Source organism: Pyrgilauda ruficollis, unplaced genomic scaffold, assembly GCF_017590135.1.
Source record: "Pyrgilauda ruficollis isolate IOZ18807 unplaced genomic scaffold, ASM1759013v1 scaffold36, whole genome shotgun sequence".
Taxonomy (NCBI): Eukaryota; Metazoa; Chordata; class Aves; order Passeriformes; family Passeridae; genus Pyrgilauda; species Pyrgilauda ruficollis.
This window is the reverse complement of record NW_024525045.1, coordinates 3,947,656-3,960,917: the sequence shown is the minus strand read 5'-3', so window position 1 is coordinate 3,960,917 and position 13,262 is coordinate 3,947,656. Positions and strand designations below refer to the sequence as shown.

Genomic DNA, 13,262 nt, shown 5'->3' with positions numbered 1-13,262 from the left:
TGCAGGAAAGGAAATTGGGGTTGTAGAGTAGAGAAAAATATGTAATGAAGAAGAAAACCCAGGAGTAAAACTGAAGAGAAGCGGTTTTATTAATGTGTATTATTTGTGGATATTTTCCTTTAGTGATTTAGAGAAAACACAGACCAGCTGCTTTGAGGGAATTAACGCTAGCTGTGAGCAGCAAAACATAGAAAAAGCGGGAGTGGGAGAGGAGCACCAGTTACGTTATTGCTTGTGGGGAGGTGAAACAGAAGTTACTGTAGCCAGTTTTTAGATCTGTATGTGTCAACAGTGTTACACTCAGTTATACTTAGGGCCTTGTACTCCTTAGGCTCTGACCAAACAGGAGGGTAAGATGTAGATATTTGATTGTAGGAGCCCCAGGTGTGCCCACAGACTCTGGAAGAACGCGAATCCCACAGATCTCATTTGTAACACAGTGTTTCCTCACACAACCCTGAAGTCTCATTCTCTAGTTTCCTGGGGTAAATTTGCTCTGTAAGATGCACAACGGAGAAGCTTGGTATTTACAAAAAGTGGTTTCTAAACCACATAAATGTTAACATAGGTAATTCATCCACTAGTGTAAGCCTATCTTGGCTCAATAGGCTTCTCAAACACCAGAATAATGGCAGGACTGCTTCTTCACAAAGCAAACTGGAGCCATAGGATTCCTACTGAACTTTCTGATTGACTTAAACAGTGCTAGGATTTTCCCTGGGAGCTCAGTTCCACATTTTACTGACAATGACAACGTCAATGACAGCGATGTCATTTTTTTAGCAGCTGTTCCTGTGTGACATTCACGTGAGTTCAGTCGTGACACGAGCAGTCGAAGCTGCTTGCTCCCGCTTCAGTTACAAACCACCTTTGACTCTGGTTGAAACAAAACCTGGCTGCATGCAGCAACTCTCTGCTGCAGCAGGTGTGTGGCCAATCACTGCTCTCCGAAGGATTTTCCAGGAAAAAAACCCCAACAACTTGTTTTTTAACCTTCAAATTTTTTTTTTTTTTTCCAAATTCAGGTCATTTGCTTTAGGTCATTTAGGTCATTGGCAAAGGTACAATGTCAGCGTTTTTTGTAAAAGGCAAAATAAATGAAACCTCCTGAATAACAAGAATATCAGCATTTCATAGAGAAGTGAAAAATTAAAGGAAGCAGTGAGAATTTGGTCCTTATAAGACTGGAAATATTTCCTGTTTACTCTTAAGAGTGCTATTTAAGCATTGGTGATTATTTAGTGATGTTCATTTTTCACTTTGAACAGCTCCTGCCATCCATACTAGGAAAGAAATTAGAGCATTGCCTTCTGTGTTTAAAACTTAGAACTGGTTGATCAGCTCATGTAAATTAGCACATAGCACATCCAGAGGAATCAGAAGAGGAAGGACAGATTACTGATGCTGAACACCTAGTCCTAGATTTTTTTAAACTTAAACTATGAGGAAAATACAGTGGATCAGATCTTGCTCATATGTGTACTGACGTCAGGGGCACAAAACTTGACCCTAAATACATTGTATTGGGTCATTAAACCTTAAAAGATTTTAATCATACATAGCGTTGCTAGGGTGTTTTGTAACTGAAATCACTGAAATATAAAGTGCATTGACTTTGTTTTCCTAACATTGATTTTGCACACTGTTAGGCACCTTTGTGTAGAACAAACACTTATTTTGTGGAAACTGGGGCTTCCTCTCGGGTACCAGAAGTACGTGACTGCTGGCTATGCTCTCTCCCCTGCTGCGGGAACCGCCAGCCGGGCACCAGATTCCCAGAGGAAAACTGTGCATTTCTCATCTCCGTCCCAAGAAAGCCAGACCCTGTGGGGGTGTTCTCTCATAAATCCGCTGGCTGCTGCAATCCGCCCTGACGATCCTCACGGAACCTGGGCCACCAGCCCGTCCCCCGGGTCTGCCCGCCGCCAGGACCCCCGGCTGCGAGCGGGAGCGCCTCTGCTCTCGCCACGCTCCGTGACTGAATTTCCAGACTTTTGGTACACAGAGGGACACAGGCAGCGCTGGGGTGGGGACGAGGCACGTGGTCGTTCTTTCACGGAGCACCTCCCGCTCTCCCCAGCCGGCCTGAGCCCACTGCCCACGAGGGGCGGCGGGGACTGCCTGGCGCGCACCCCGCGGTGTGAGGGGAACAGCACGCCCCGAGCACCCCGCTAGGAGGGGAGGCGATCCCCTTCCTCCCCGAGGAAAGTCTAACTGCACTCACTTTTTATTGATATTTTTCTACCGGGATTCTCCACAGGACTGACCCTCGGCCCTCCCCCCGCCCCGCCGGGTCACGCGGGGTGATTCGGCCCCGCCGGAGGCGCCGCCCCGGGCCGGGGTCGCGGCATGAGGGGACTGAGGGGGTGTGGTGCGTCCTCCCATGCGACAGGGGGCGCTGCTGCCGGCGGGCGCGCAGAGCTCCGCCGCCGCCGCCATCTCCTCGCTGAGCTCATAAAGGTGTCGCGCAGGTTCCGCCCGGGCTCGTCATTCCGCCGCCCCGGGCCCGGTGCCGCTGCCGCCGCCGCTGCTTCCCCTGAGCCGCGGCCCCCGCCCGCTCCCTCCCTCGTGGGGCTGCCGGTCCGCGTCAGCGGCCACCGCGCTCTCTCACCGGCCCGCCGGCAGGCGCCGGTTGTGCCCTCCCCGCCCCTTCCTCCCCTGTCTTCCCCTCCCCCCCCCGCCCGCCCGGCCCCTCTCCCGCCGGCCGAGCCCCGGAGCGCCGCCGCCGCCGGGGTGTGAGCGGGGCCCGGCGCCGTGCCGGGCCGTCCCTCGCCGGCGGGGCCATGGCCGCGAGCGCCAAGCGGAAGCAGGAGGAGAAGCACCTGAAGCTGCTGCGGGAGATGAGCAGCCTCCCGCCCAACCGCAAGTGCTTCGACTGCGACCAGCGGGGCCCCACCTACACCGACATGACCGTGGGCAGCTTCGTTTGCACCTCCTGCTCCGGCATCCTGTGAGTGAGTGCGGGAGGGGACCGCCGGCTCCATTCCCCCGGCAGCGGTGACCTCCGCCCCCGGCCGCCGGGGCAGGCGTCCGCAGGGCGGCGGCGGCCGGGCGGTGCAGCCCCGCCGCGGGTCTCGCAGCGCCGCCGCTCCCCCTGCGCTCGCCCTTCCTGTTGCCGGCTTGGCCACGTCGGAGGGCAGCGGGCAGGGGGCTCTCTCGGGGAAGGGAGGGAGGCCGTCGGGAGGCTTTCCCGAGCGCGTTCGCTGGAAATCCCCGTCGGAGCCCCCGGTGCGGAGGTGGACGCCGCCGGCAGGGTGTGCGGCGCTGGGGCGCACGGCAGCCCCGCGGCCCGGAGATGATCCTGGGGAGGCTTCTCCGGCACACAGGGGGAGCGCGCACGGGCAGCCCGAGCGCCACCACCCCACGGACGTGTTGGAGGGGTGGTTAATTAAGCAAGCGTACGACAATACTTGTGGAAAGGGAAGGGGCACGTGGCGTAGCAGTTCATGCACTGATGACAGCCTTGAAGATGCGGGGATACTAACCCTGTCGTGAATGCGTTTGCAGATGGTACTTAAACGTTAAGTTAAACCACCAGCATAGCTTTATGTGCATCGAGTTCTGCTTGGTGGTAGTTTGTAAGACAACCCTTTAAGCTCTGTCTCAGTCTATAAACGCCAGGCCCAATGGTTTGAGAGACTTGATCAGAAAAGTAAAAGCTGGTTGGGGTTTTTTGACTTTACATCGACTATTTCCTACAAACTATATATATAAACCTTGGAAAGGGATTGGTGCTGATAAAGTGATTTCATTTTTCCTGTTCCTCATTCCTGTATGGGCCTTCCCACTACTCCTCCCTTTTCCACCCATCCTTCCCAGAGATAGTGTGTATGAAACTAAGAGTTGAGGTCATCCAGTTGTGAATTTCAGTCACATATACATAATTTGGGAGAAAGACCCTGCTGTCTTCAGTGCTGCTGTCTCCTTAGCTGTATGTTTGCTTTTATATGATTCTGTAGCATTGTGCTAATGGAATGGAGCAGAATCAGAGTAAGCAAAGAAGTAATAAATAGTATGTCAGAGGATACAGATTGGTGTTTCTAAAAGGCATTCAGGAGCCTGAACTAATTTCTGTCCCCTTACTTCCCCAAACAGCCCTTCCAAGTAAGGTCTTGTGTTTTAGAACAGAGTTGGTAATTATGTTGAAATGCAAAGCAAATATATTAGTTCTTTGCTGAATTTACATGGAACAAACTGTCTTTTATACTAATAGACAGCTAATTAGACTTGGAGTTCTTCTACTCTATGTAGGCTTCTGAACAGACTTGATGCAAATACAGAAAATACATTTAGGTTGTGAAATTGAAAAGAGACTAGTTTTTCACACAAACATGCCACTCCATCAGCCAGCTCTGGCTATTGTTTGCTCTCTTAGGAAACTGTTATTTGTGCTGGCATGTGAAGCTATTTTAAGCTACTGCACTGAGCTTATTTAATGGTTGCACATGTTCTTACTGGGTTAAACTGAAAGTGTGGTAAAGCTGTACCATGAGAGTGTTTGTCTTTATTTTTCAGGCTTCTTAACCTCAATAGACAAGTATATTGTGAATGCTGCTGAGATGCTTAGCGTGGGTTCAGGAGAGTCTGTTCCTTTTATCTGTTGGCTGGGAGGTATGGACTACTAACATAGTCCAATTTACAGCAACCAAAAGGATGTACAGGCACTGAAGCAGCTCATAAGCAGGGGACAGCTGCCGCTTGGTGTTGGCCATCATTTGGATGTTACCATGCTTAAAGGAGGAAGAGTATCTACAAAAACATGGTTAATGTATTGGTATTCCAATGAAATGCAAATGTTTTTTTCATTGTGAATGTGAAGTGTTTTTGTCTCGCTGCAAAAAAGCAACCAGAACGTTTGGTTCTTACAGCTAGTAACACATTTACAGCTGGAGTAAATGACTATTAAGAGGACTTGAAGTTTCCCTCTAAAATCAATTTGGACTCGTTCTTTCATGTCAACTTAGAAAAACTTCCATAAGTTGTGTGTGCAGTATCATATGCATTGGTTAACACCTTATGACCTAGCCAGTGGCATGTTTATTTGTTAGTGATGAGACTCGGTGTAGGTCATGTCTGTTTCATAACTAGAAACTTATTTTTAACACTCTGTCAGAACAGTTCTTCAAACAACTTGTTTATTTCCAAATGCTTTTCCCTGTAGAATTTCATGGTGTAGGGAAACGACTTGGGAACAAACAACATAGTGGCAAATATAAAAGTACTGCTGCTTTTGTAGTTTTTATTGGCTGTTTGTGTTCTGCCTCATAGCACTTGCTTTACTGTAAGATTGTAATAATCTTAGTACTTTATCTTGTTTATATGCTATGTGAATGACTTGCATTGCTCCTTGGTTTAATTTTTTTTTTTTTCTAATCTGGTACAGGAAGCATTCTTGGAGTCAAGTAGACTAATTTTTTCAAGTATGAAGTGCCCAGTGCAAGATTAAAATACTAGTAGATTAAAAAGTCTCCTTCAGAAAGGTTTCTCAATTAAAAGTGATTGCTAACATCAGTATCATCTTAAATAAGCATGTTATTCTAGAAACAGTTAACTCTAAACTCTTTTAAAGTGTAGTATAACTTTTTTTACTAGTTTTCTGAAGTATTTATTCATTGTCCTGGCAAGGACTGTCTAGTCACATCCGAAATCTCAATTCTGGATCCATCCTGAATTTCCGTTAAGTATTTCATGTGTATCAAAAGAATGATGCTATGTATTACTAGATTTAGCTTTAAAAACCTACTATTCCCTCTACTAGTTTCCCAAAACAGCATGTCTAGCTTTTTCATATGCTGCTAAAAACAGTGACAGAACTAGTGGCTTTGCTAAAAAGATCTGTTTCTGACTTAATGCTGAAGGTGAGTCTTGTCAAGTCAGAAATGTGGATGACAGGAGGTTTTTTCCGTAGTACCTGGGGTTTAAGTGACCGGCTCAGATCAGGCTCTCCAGAGCAGAAGTTTTGCTGTGCAAAATGGTGCATGTAGCAGAAAGTTCATGCACAGTGGTGTGAATTAGCTTCCTCTTAAAATAGTTCCACTAGTCCCCTGCGTTTAAATTCTTCATGTGGGCAAAAAAAGTGTGCTAGCATTACACAAGGTAACTCAACTTTTTGGTGTTGTACAAGAATCTAGGCTATCTGGAATTATACACACTTCCTGCCTGAGAGCAGGAGGAGGTGCTCTGGTCAAGATTAAAGTCATACACTACAGGAAGATTTCTCCTTATTACAGCAAACCTGCATCTTGGGAAATGTTGGCAGGGAGATTATTTTGGTTTGACAGAAGTCCTTTGATTCAAAGGGTTGTGTTGGTAGCTATGACTATTGTTTTCCTGGATGCTCCCATGTGGCCTGCTGACAGTGACATCCTTCCCTTTGTCTTATCAAATGCCTCTCTGCCTTGTATCTCTGCTGTCTGTGCATCTCTGCTTTCAGGTACTTCTGTAGCACTCACAGTCAGCCCGCTCCCAACTTTGATAAAAAGAACATGTTTTTCAGTTCACCAACGGAAAATATTTAACAGTCTGCTTGCACATGTTTTCTATTATATATATATTTTTTTTAATCTTGACTCCTTTTTGTATCTGCTGATGTGATAATTAAGGCACTCATATCCTTTCTCTCACTGCCCTCTTAACTCCCTTCCAACTTACTTAGGAAGTCTCTTGTTCAGCAACAAGGAATGTTTAGAACATAATAGGTACTTTGAGAAATGCTAAAGCCCTTTTATGCTAATTTTTTACAACTGTTGGCCTTCTTCTGGCTGCTTGTAATGCTCCTAGTTGCAATTTTAAATTTAAAATTTTCATGGGTAGGGGACTTCTGTATCAGCCAGACAGAAGTATTTGGTCACTGATAGAATAGTAACAAACTGTAACATCTCTGTGCAGGGGTGATAAGTTATTGTTCTATCCCTAGAATAAGTTTAGCAGAAATTAAAATAGTCTACATAAACAGTGCTAGAGTGAAGGTGATTGAGTTAGCATGACTTTTCAGTTCTTTTTTTCCTTTGGAGCATGTTTGGAAAATGACTCCATGTGTTCTGGGTCTCTCTGTGTGTATATATATATGTATTTTAAGGATATTTTTTGTGTTACTATATTTCTTGTTTTCAGTTGCAAGGCAGGAGAGCAAAGGAAATGTGTCTATTCCAAGTGAACACTGTGCAGTTCAGAAAGAATGTTTGGTTATTTTTTAAGAAAAAGCCTAAATTAACCTTAACTCTGCTTCAAAATGTGTGTATGAGTCGTCTGCTATTAAAAATAAATGAGCTTGTGAGATGGCGGAGGGTCTCCAGGGAGGTCTACAAGTATCAGGAATGGCCAGTGCTGCTTATATTCCTTTTTGCTAATTACAGTAGCACAGAAATAATAATGAATGCTGTGATACTGGGTTTTCTGGTGCTTGTTTTCTGGACATCTGGGTGTGTGGGGTGCTCTGTGATGGCTTGGTATTTGACTTGCCTCATTAACTTGCTGAATTTTAGGGGATCAGATTTTGCTGGCTTAGGTTCGAAATGGTGTTAAAATCTGATCCAGGGGACATGAGCAGTGTTGAGCAGCCGTCTGCCCACCATTCCTCCCACGAAAGGGACCCTCTGTTCTGCCAGAGCTCACTCTTCACATTTTTCTCCCCTCCCAGCCCTAGCCTTTGCAGTCGGCTGCTCTGCCAACAATCACAAGTTCAACTGTAATTTGCCGCTAAATTATGTTAGAAACAAATATCCACTGCTTGTTGACTGTGTTTTGAATGTTTAATGTTTCAACTGCCAGACTGCAGAATCCTGTGTCAGTGGCCTTAAAGCTTCCTTTGTTTGTGAGAGCACCAGTTTAACAATGCCCTCTGGAGAACAGAGGTCTCATATTCTCTGAAGCTGCCCCTATGCTAAGCTGTGACTCAGTGAGGGTCAGTGGAGGAGACTCTCCGGGCTGGAATCTCTGGTCACAGTGCTCTTCCACAGAAATAATCGTTGCTGAGCGTGAAGAAGTTGGCAGTGATGAGTGGGATCTCTGTGTGGGATGTTCTAGCTCTGGTGTGCTGGATAAGTGCAGATGGCAGGAATTGTCTTACTCTGTCATCCTTCCCCAGGGCCTCTTGGGAGGAGAGAGCTGCAGTGTGGTTGAAGTGCTGAGGTAGCGTTTGGTTGCTGCCTTCCCCAGGAGCCCTGTTGTAGGGAAGGGAGTAACTGGTACTGCTGCACAGGGGCAGGTTGCAAATACTTGTTCAGGGTCAATTTAAATTTAGGCATGGATAATTTGCACTAAGGGACTGTAATCCATTCTGTCCCCTGTTAAATAGGGAGCACTGTAAAGCATTAGAACTGTGTGAAACACTTGTCAAATACAAGGAAAGAAACATTTTTCCTACGAAAAAGGAGGTTTGTTAATTCCTCATAAGGGATAATTGTACTTGGCTGTCTCCCAGAAAGCTTCCCCCATATGTAGATGAGGTGTTTGTGAATCATTTGAGTCATTAAATAGTCTCTGTGAGGTAAGGAAGGGTTGGTCCTTGAATCCTGTTTCAAAAATTGCACAACTGCTCTGTTTTAGGGAAATTCTAGGCAATTCATGGATGTTAGTTAGAAATCATAAAAAAATAGAGTTTGCTGTTCTAATAGTAAAATCAAAGTAATTTATCTAAGGAAAACAATTCTTGGGCTGTGTTTGTGTGCAGCTTCTTGTCTTGAATTCCTTGTTCCGGGCTGACTTCTTAAACTGCTTTGGCATAGGAGGAAGCTTTACATAGGTTCCCTGCATCCTTTGCCATATTCAATGGACAAAAATACTTGAATGTACAGTATTGCAGCTTGATAGTTTACTTTAGATGATGGCTGTTCCCAAGTTTTGTTCAGAATTTCCAATACTCCTGAACCACTGACTTGGTGCCATGCTCTCTTTCACCCTGCCAGACATCTGACACCTCTGTGTGGTGATCGGATCTTTAGAGGGGGATGTCTTCCTTCTTTTAGCAGGATGGTGTAAGAGAAATGTGAATTCCTCTTATCCCACGTGGATATAGTGTGTATACCAGGAAACCTTATATGTCTGAACTCTTCGCTGGAGAGACAGGCATGGAGGAAGTCCCTGGTGAGATTTAACAAAATCTTATCTAGGCCTCAACCATGTTTAATATTGCTGCTTAACAGAGCTGAAGGTACTGAGGATGTCAGTGTTTGCTGCTGTAAATGCTCTGAAGAGCCCTGGTAGAGCAGTGTGGAGTAGGTAAGTCTTAAAGAACTTGTGCAGTGCCTTGAAATTGGAAACGAAGGTACAACAGAGCACTTAAACTGTACTTACTGCAAAAAGGAATTTCCAGCAGGAGCTAGTGGGAAAGTTGGGATACACTACCTGTGCTGAGAAACATGTGAATGTGTTAGTGAATAGCTCTGGCTTTTAAATAGCCATTAAATAGTTTAAAACTACCTAACTGTGCTGCTGTTGTAATTACTAGGAGGAGAGTAAACTGAACAGACTAAGACGGACAGAACTGCTTTTATACTTACTGTAAAAGCAAGGGACAGTAATTGTCATATAACATTTGATGGAGCAGATCTGTGTGAAATGCCACGTGGATGCCAAATTTGTTTCTATGCTGTCACTCAATATGTGATGCTAAAAGTGCCATTTATGAAATGTAATTACTTGCATGCACAGACTGAGAAGGTGTTTCTTTTAAAAGCCAAAAATAAGCAAAACCTAATCCTAGCACCAGCTCTGAAACAATGAGTTTTAACTGCATAGAACTCCTACAGGTTTCTTTTAAATTATATCATCTTAAAATGAGTACTTACTTTAAAAAACTTAGATAATATTGTAGTATTTTAATAAATGTAGTTCGTGTAGATGATACAGCTAGATGAAAGATGTTAAATTAGCAACTTTAATTTACCAAGAAATTTAAATATTTTGAGGGAAGATAGTTTAATCAACTACCGTAAAACCAATCTCACCAACTTCAGTGAAACTTCTACCTTGTTAAGGTGCTGAACTGTGGAGTCTAATGTCAGCTGCTCTGATTTCAAAAGTTTGCTGAAGCAAATGGTATTCTGTAAAACTAATTTTATATTAGTAGAAGTCATTTACAAACCTGTAGGTTTGTAAATGACTTCTGCTTTTAAGTATTCAAAATGCCTGCATTTCTTTGCAAAATACAATTAATTGTTTGTCCAAGTGTTTCAAACAGTGATTATCTCAAATTTGTTTGAGAACTTAGAATTTGTCTGATGAAACTTAGGCTAAAATGTTACTGCTTAGTGTTCTAACCTATTCAACTTCTGATTAAAAATGTGGAGTTCTTTAACACAGGATCAGAATTGTCTTACAGGTACACTTGAATTTGGGTGTGAAGGTGAATTTCCAAACAAAATGCATAATAGTATTTTTCCCATTAGACTTACTTGGAAAACTTGAAGTGCTAAAATTTTTCTGCCAAAGCTGAATATAATGTTAATATTTGGAATATCAGATTTTTGTCATAGGGTGTTCTGATGGATAACAATTTAATTTATAGCTAATGTTCTTGGGATAATCATGGAGTTTGGAGAAAACTGCTGGCTGTCCTAAATTAGATGTTAGTGTTTTTTTGTTTTTTTTTTTAATTCTTAAAAGTAATCTGAACCAAATCTAGAATTAAAAGTGTAGGGATAAATACAAACAGTACAGCTATCAGTTGATTTTCTTAGTGATTTGTTAGGCCTGTATTGCATCCCTGGAAAGCTTTTTGTGTGCTTTGATATCTCATGGTTAATGTTTATGAATTGTTTTTTAAGATGGTATTTCAGAAATCCAGGCCTGATTAACCTGAGTGTTAAACTGGCCCCTGGGTGAGTGTCTCCAGTGCTTGGCACATACAGGATGGGATGTTCTTGCATCCATTGGGCAAAGCACAGCCTGGGTTTGATTGAAAGCAGTTGTGGGCAAAAGCAGTAGCTAGCATGTATTTAAAGAGGGAGTTGGAAAACGAAGAAAGCTTTTTCTTCCCTGATGCTGTTGCTCAGCATGTTTTCTCTCTGTGCTTGCCGGCTGTGACTGAACTGGGTTTGACAGTGTCAGGCTGTGGCAGCACAAATGCCTGGTGTTCTGCTGGCCCTGCTGCGGCAACCTGGCATGGATGTGAGAGTGCTGCCAATCTGGGCTTCAGGCAGAGCTGCTCACGTTTGGAGCTGTGGCATTAGCAATGGTATCTCTCATTTGAGAGCATGCTAAAACCAGTGCCTTTTTGCTTTTATTGCAATTACTTCTGAAGTGTTCAGGAAGAGGAGTAAGCCTCTGTGAGTGCAGGGGCAAAAAGTAAACTATAAAAAGATGCTGTGAGGAAACAGGAAATGTAGGTTAAAGGAAGACAAAAATACTGAGCTGGGCAGTTTAGCTTGAAGACATCTAGTTACTGTGTAGAAGTTGTAATGAGAGATCAAAGTGAGGAAGGAGTTGGAGGGAAAGGAAACTACAACCAGGAAACCCAAGAGTGAGAGACAAAAGGTAGAGGCAAGGGTGAAGCAGATTATGATTTAAAAAAAACAAAGTATAATTTTTTTTTTCTTAAATTTGCATAGAAAGTGCCTGAGTGACTTTGCATGAGCGATTGTGAATATTGGTCTCCCCTGAAGTTCTATTATTCGGCTTTATATACTGAGTGTTACTTTGAGAAGAGTTGTATGGCAGTACCAAGAATGAGTGTGCTTTACAGAGGTGGCTCCTGATTTTAAAACTGACTGACTTCTAGCTGTAGCATTAAACGTGATTGTATGATGACAAATTTCCCAAATGGTGAATACCTCTTTCTTCTTTCAGACGGGGCTTGAATCCACCCCACAGAGTGAAGTCGATTTCAATGACTACGTTCACACAACAGGAAATAGAATTTCTGCAGAAACATGGAAATGAAGTAAGTATTATTTGGAGAATAAAGTGGGTTTGGCACTTTAGTATTAAAGTTGAAAACACTACTTAAAGAAAACTTAGGGTTTTTTGTTTGGATTTTTTTTTTTTTGGCAAAAGCTAGACAGAAGTCTTTTGAAGCCAACATCGTTTGAAATGAGGCTTCTGGAGAGCTTGTTTCATTGGGTATCTGATCATCATAATGTTATTGCCCAACCCACACAATCCAGACTCACATGATCAGTATTTCTGAACTGGGTTTTCTTTTGATTTTGCATAAGGCAATATGCAGCTACCCTTTTTTTTTTCCCTGTATGCTCAGAACTTGAAACTGACTGCAGCAGTATTTCCTGAAAGAGTGTACTCTGCCAAAAATAAATACAAAAATACAGCTTGTAGCTGTATTTCTTCACACTTGGTGTCAGAAAGTCTTCTAGTAGTTTTAATACTTAATATAATACTACTAACAATAAATAATTTATAATTAATAAAAATAATTTAAATACTTAATAAAAGTATATTCGTATACTTGCATATGTGTGTTAAAGTATGTCCATATTGAGTGTTCTTGGACAGAGGAAGGTAAGGGAGAAATTGTTATCTAGTGAGTAGTTTGTGGCAGCTTTGAAGAGGACAAGTTCTAGCATACTGACTTTTTGTTCCTTTTAATAGAAGAAAAAATCTGAGGTAAATGTTGGATAGACTCTGTGGGAATACACTGAGCTGTTAAGCCCTGGATGTTGCTATTGCTGACTTCAGTTTGAGGGTGAAGTTTGTGTTTTAATAACATGCTGTAGCCTTGAGGATTTTAGAGGCAGATTTTGCCTCTGTTCAAACTAGATAAGGTTCTGCTTCACAGTGATTGCATCTGTACCCTGTTTAGTAGAACTATTGATTGTAGGCTAGAATGTGTTTTATTAGTGTGCTTTTGTGAAGCTTTGTGGGGATAAATCCCATCATTCAGTAAAATGCTGATACTTAACTTTCTTAAAGTTGGTCCATTCATAACTGTCAGGTTGAAGAATGAAAACAGAAGTAGTAATTTTTTTTCCTGCCCTGGTAAACATGTGTTATTTGTTGAAATGACTGATAGTGGTCAATTACTCTAGACATAGCTAGAACAAGGCCTGAACTCTCCCAGACTTTATAAAATACTCTTGGTGGCTTAGGTTGGTTGGGTTTTTTAAAACTGTAGAGCATTGCATATGTGTCTGTATATGTATAGAGCATATATTAGCCAGTATAAAAGTCAGTGTTACTGACTTTTTGGATAGGGAAATTTAATAAAGAATCTTCTGTGGATTCACATAGATAGTGTGTTGGAGGCTCTTTCCCTAAGATTAGATTGTAAACTTCAGCTTTGCTTTAACCTTCACAAAGTGTAAAGG

General features: G+C 43.0%; 1 protein-coding gene across 10 annotated transcripts in view; it reads left to right on the top strand.

The window, feature by feature from the left end:
* The first annotated feature begins 2,316 nt into the window (after positions 1-2,316).
* Positions 2,317-13,262, top strand: part of AGFG1 (ArfGAP with FG repeats 1) — a 36,904-nt gene continuing 25,958 nt past the window's right edge. For 2 of the 10 annotated variants that reach the window (XM_041475748.1, XM_041475742.1), the window contains exons 1-2: positions 2,327-2,950; positions 11,788-11,881. In XM_041475748.1, the coding sequence (XP_041331682.1) occupies positions 2,784-2,950; positions 11,788-11,881 (261 nt within the window). In that variant the 5' untranslated portion in view covers positions 2,327-2,783. Of the gene's footprint in view, positions 2,955-11,787; positions 11,882-13,262 lie in introns of all 10 variants that reach the window. The other 8 variants (XM_041475743.1, XM_041475744.1, XM_041475746.1 and 5 more) reach the window with 8 other exon arrangements.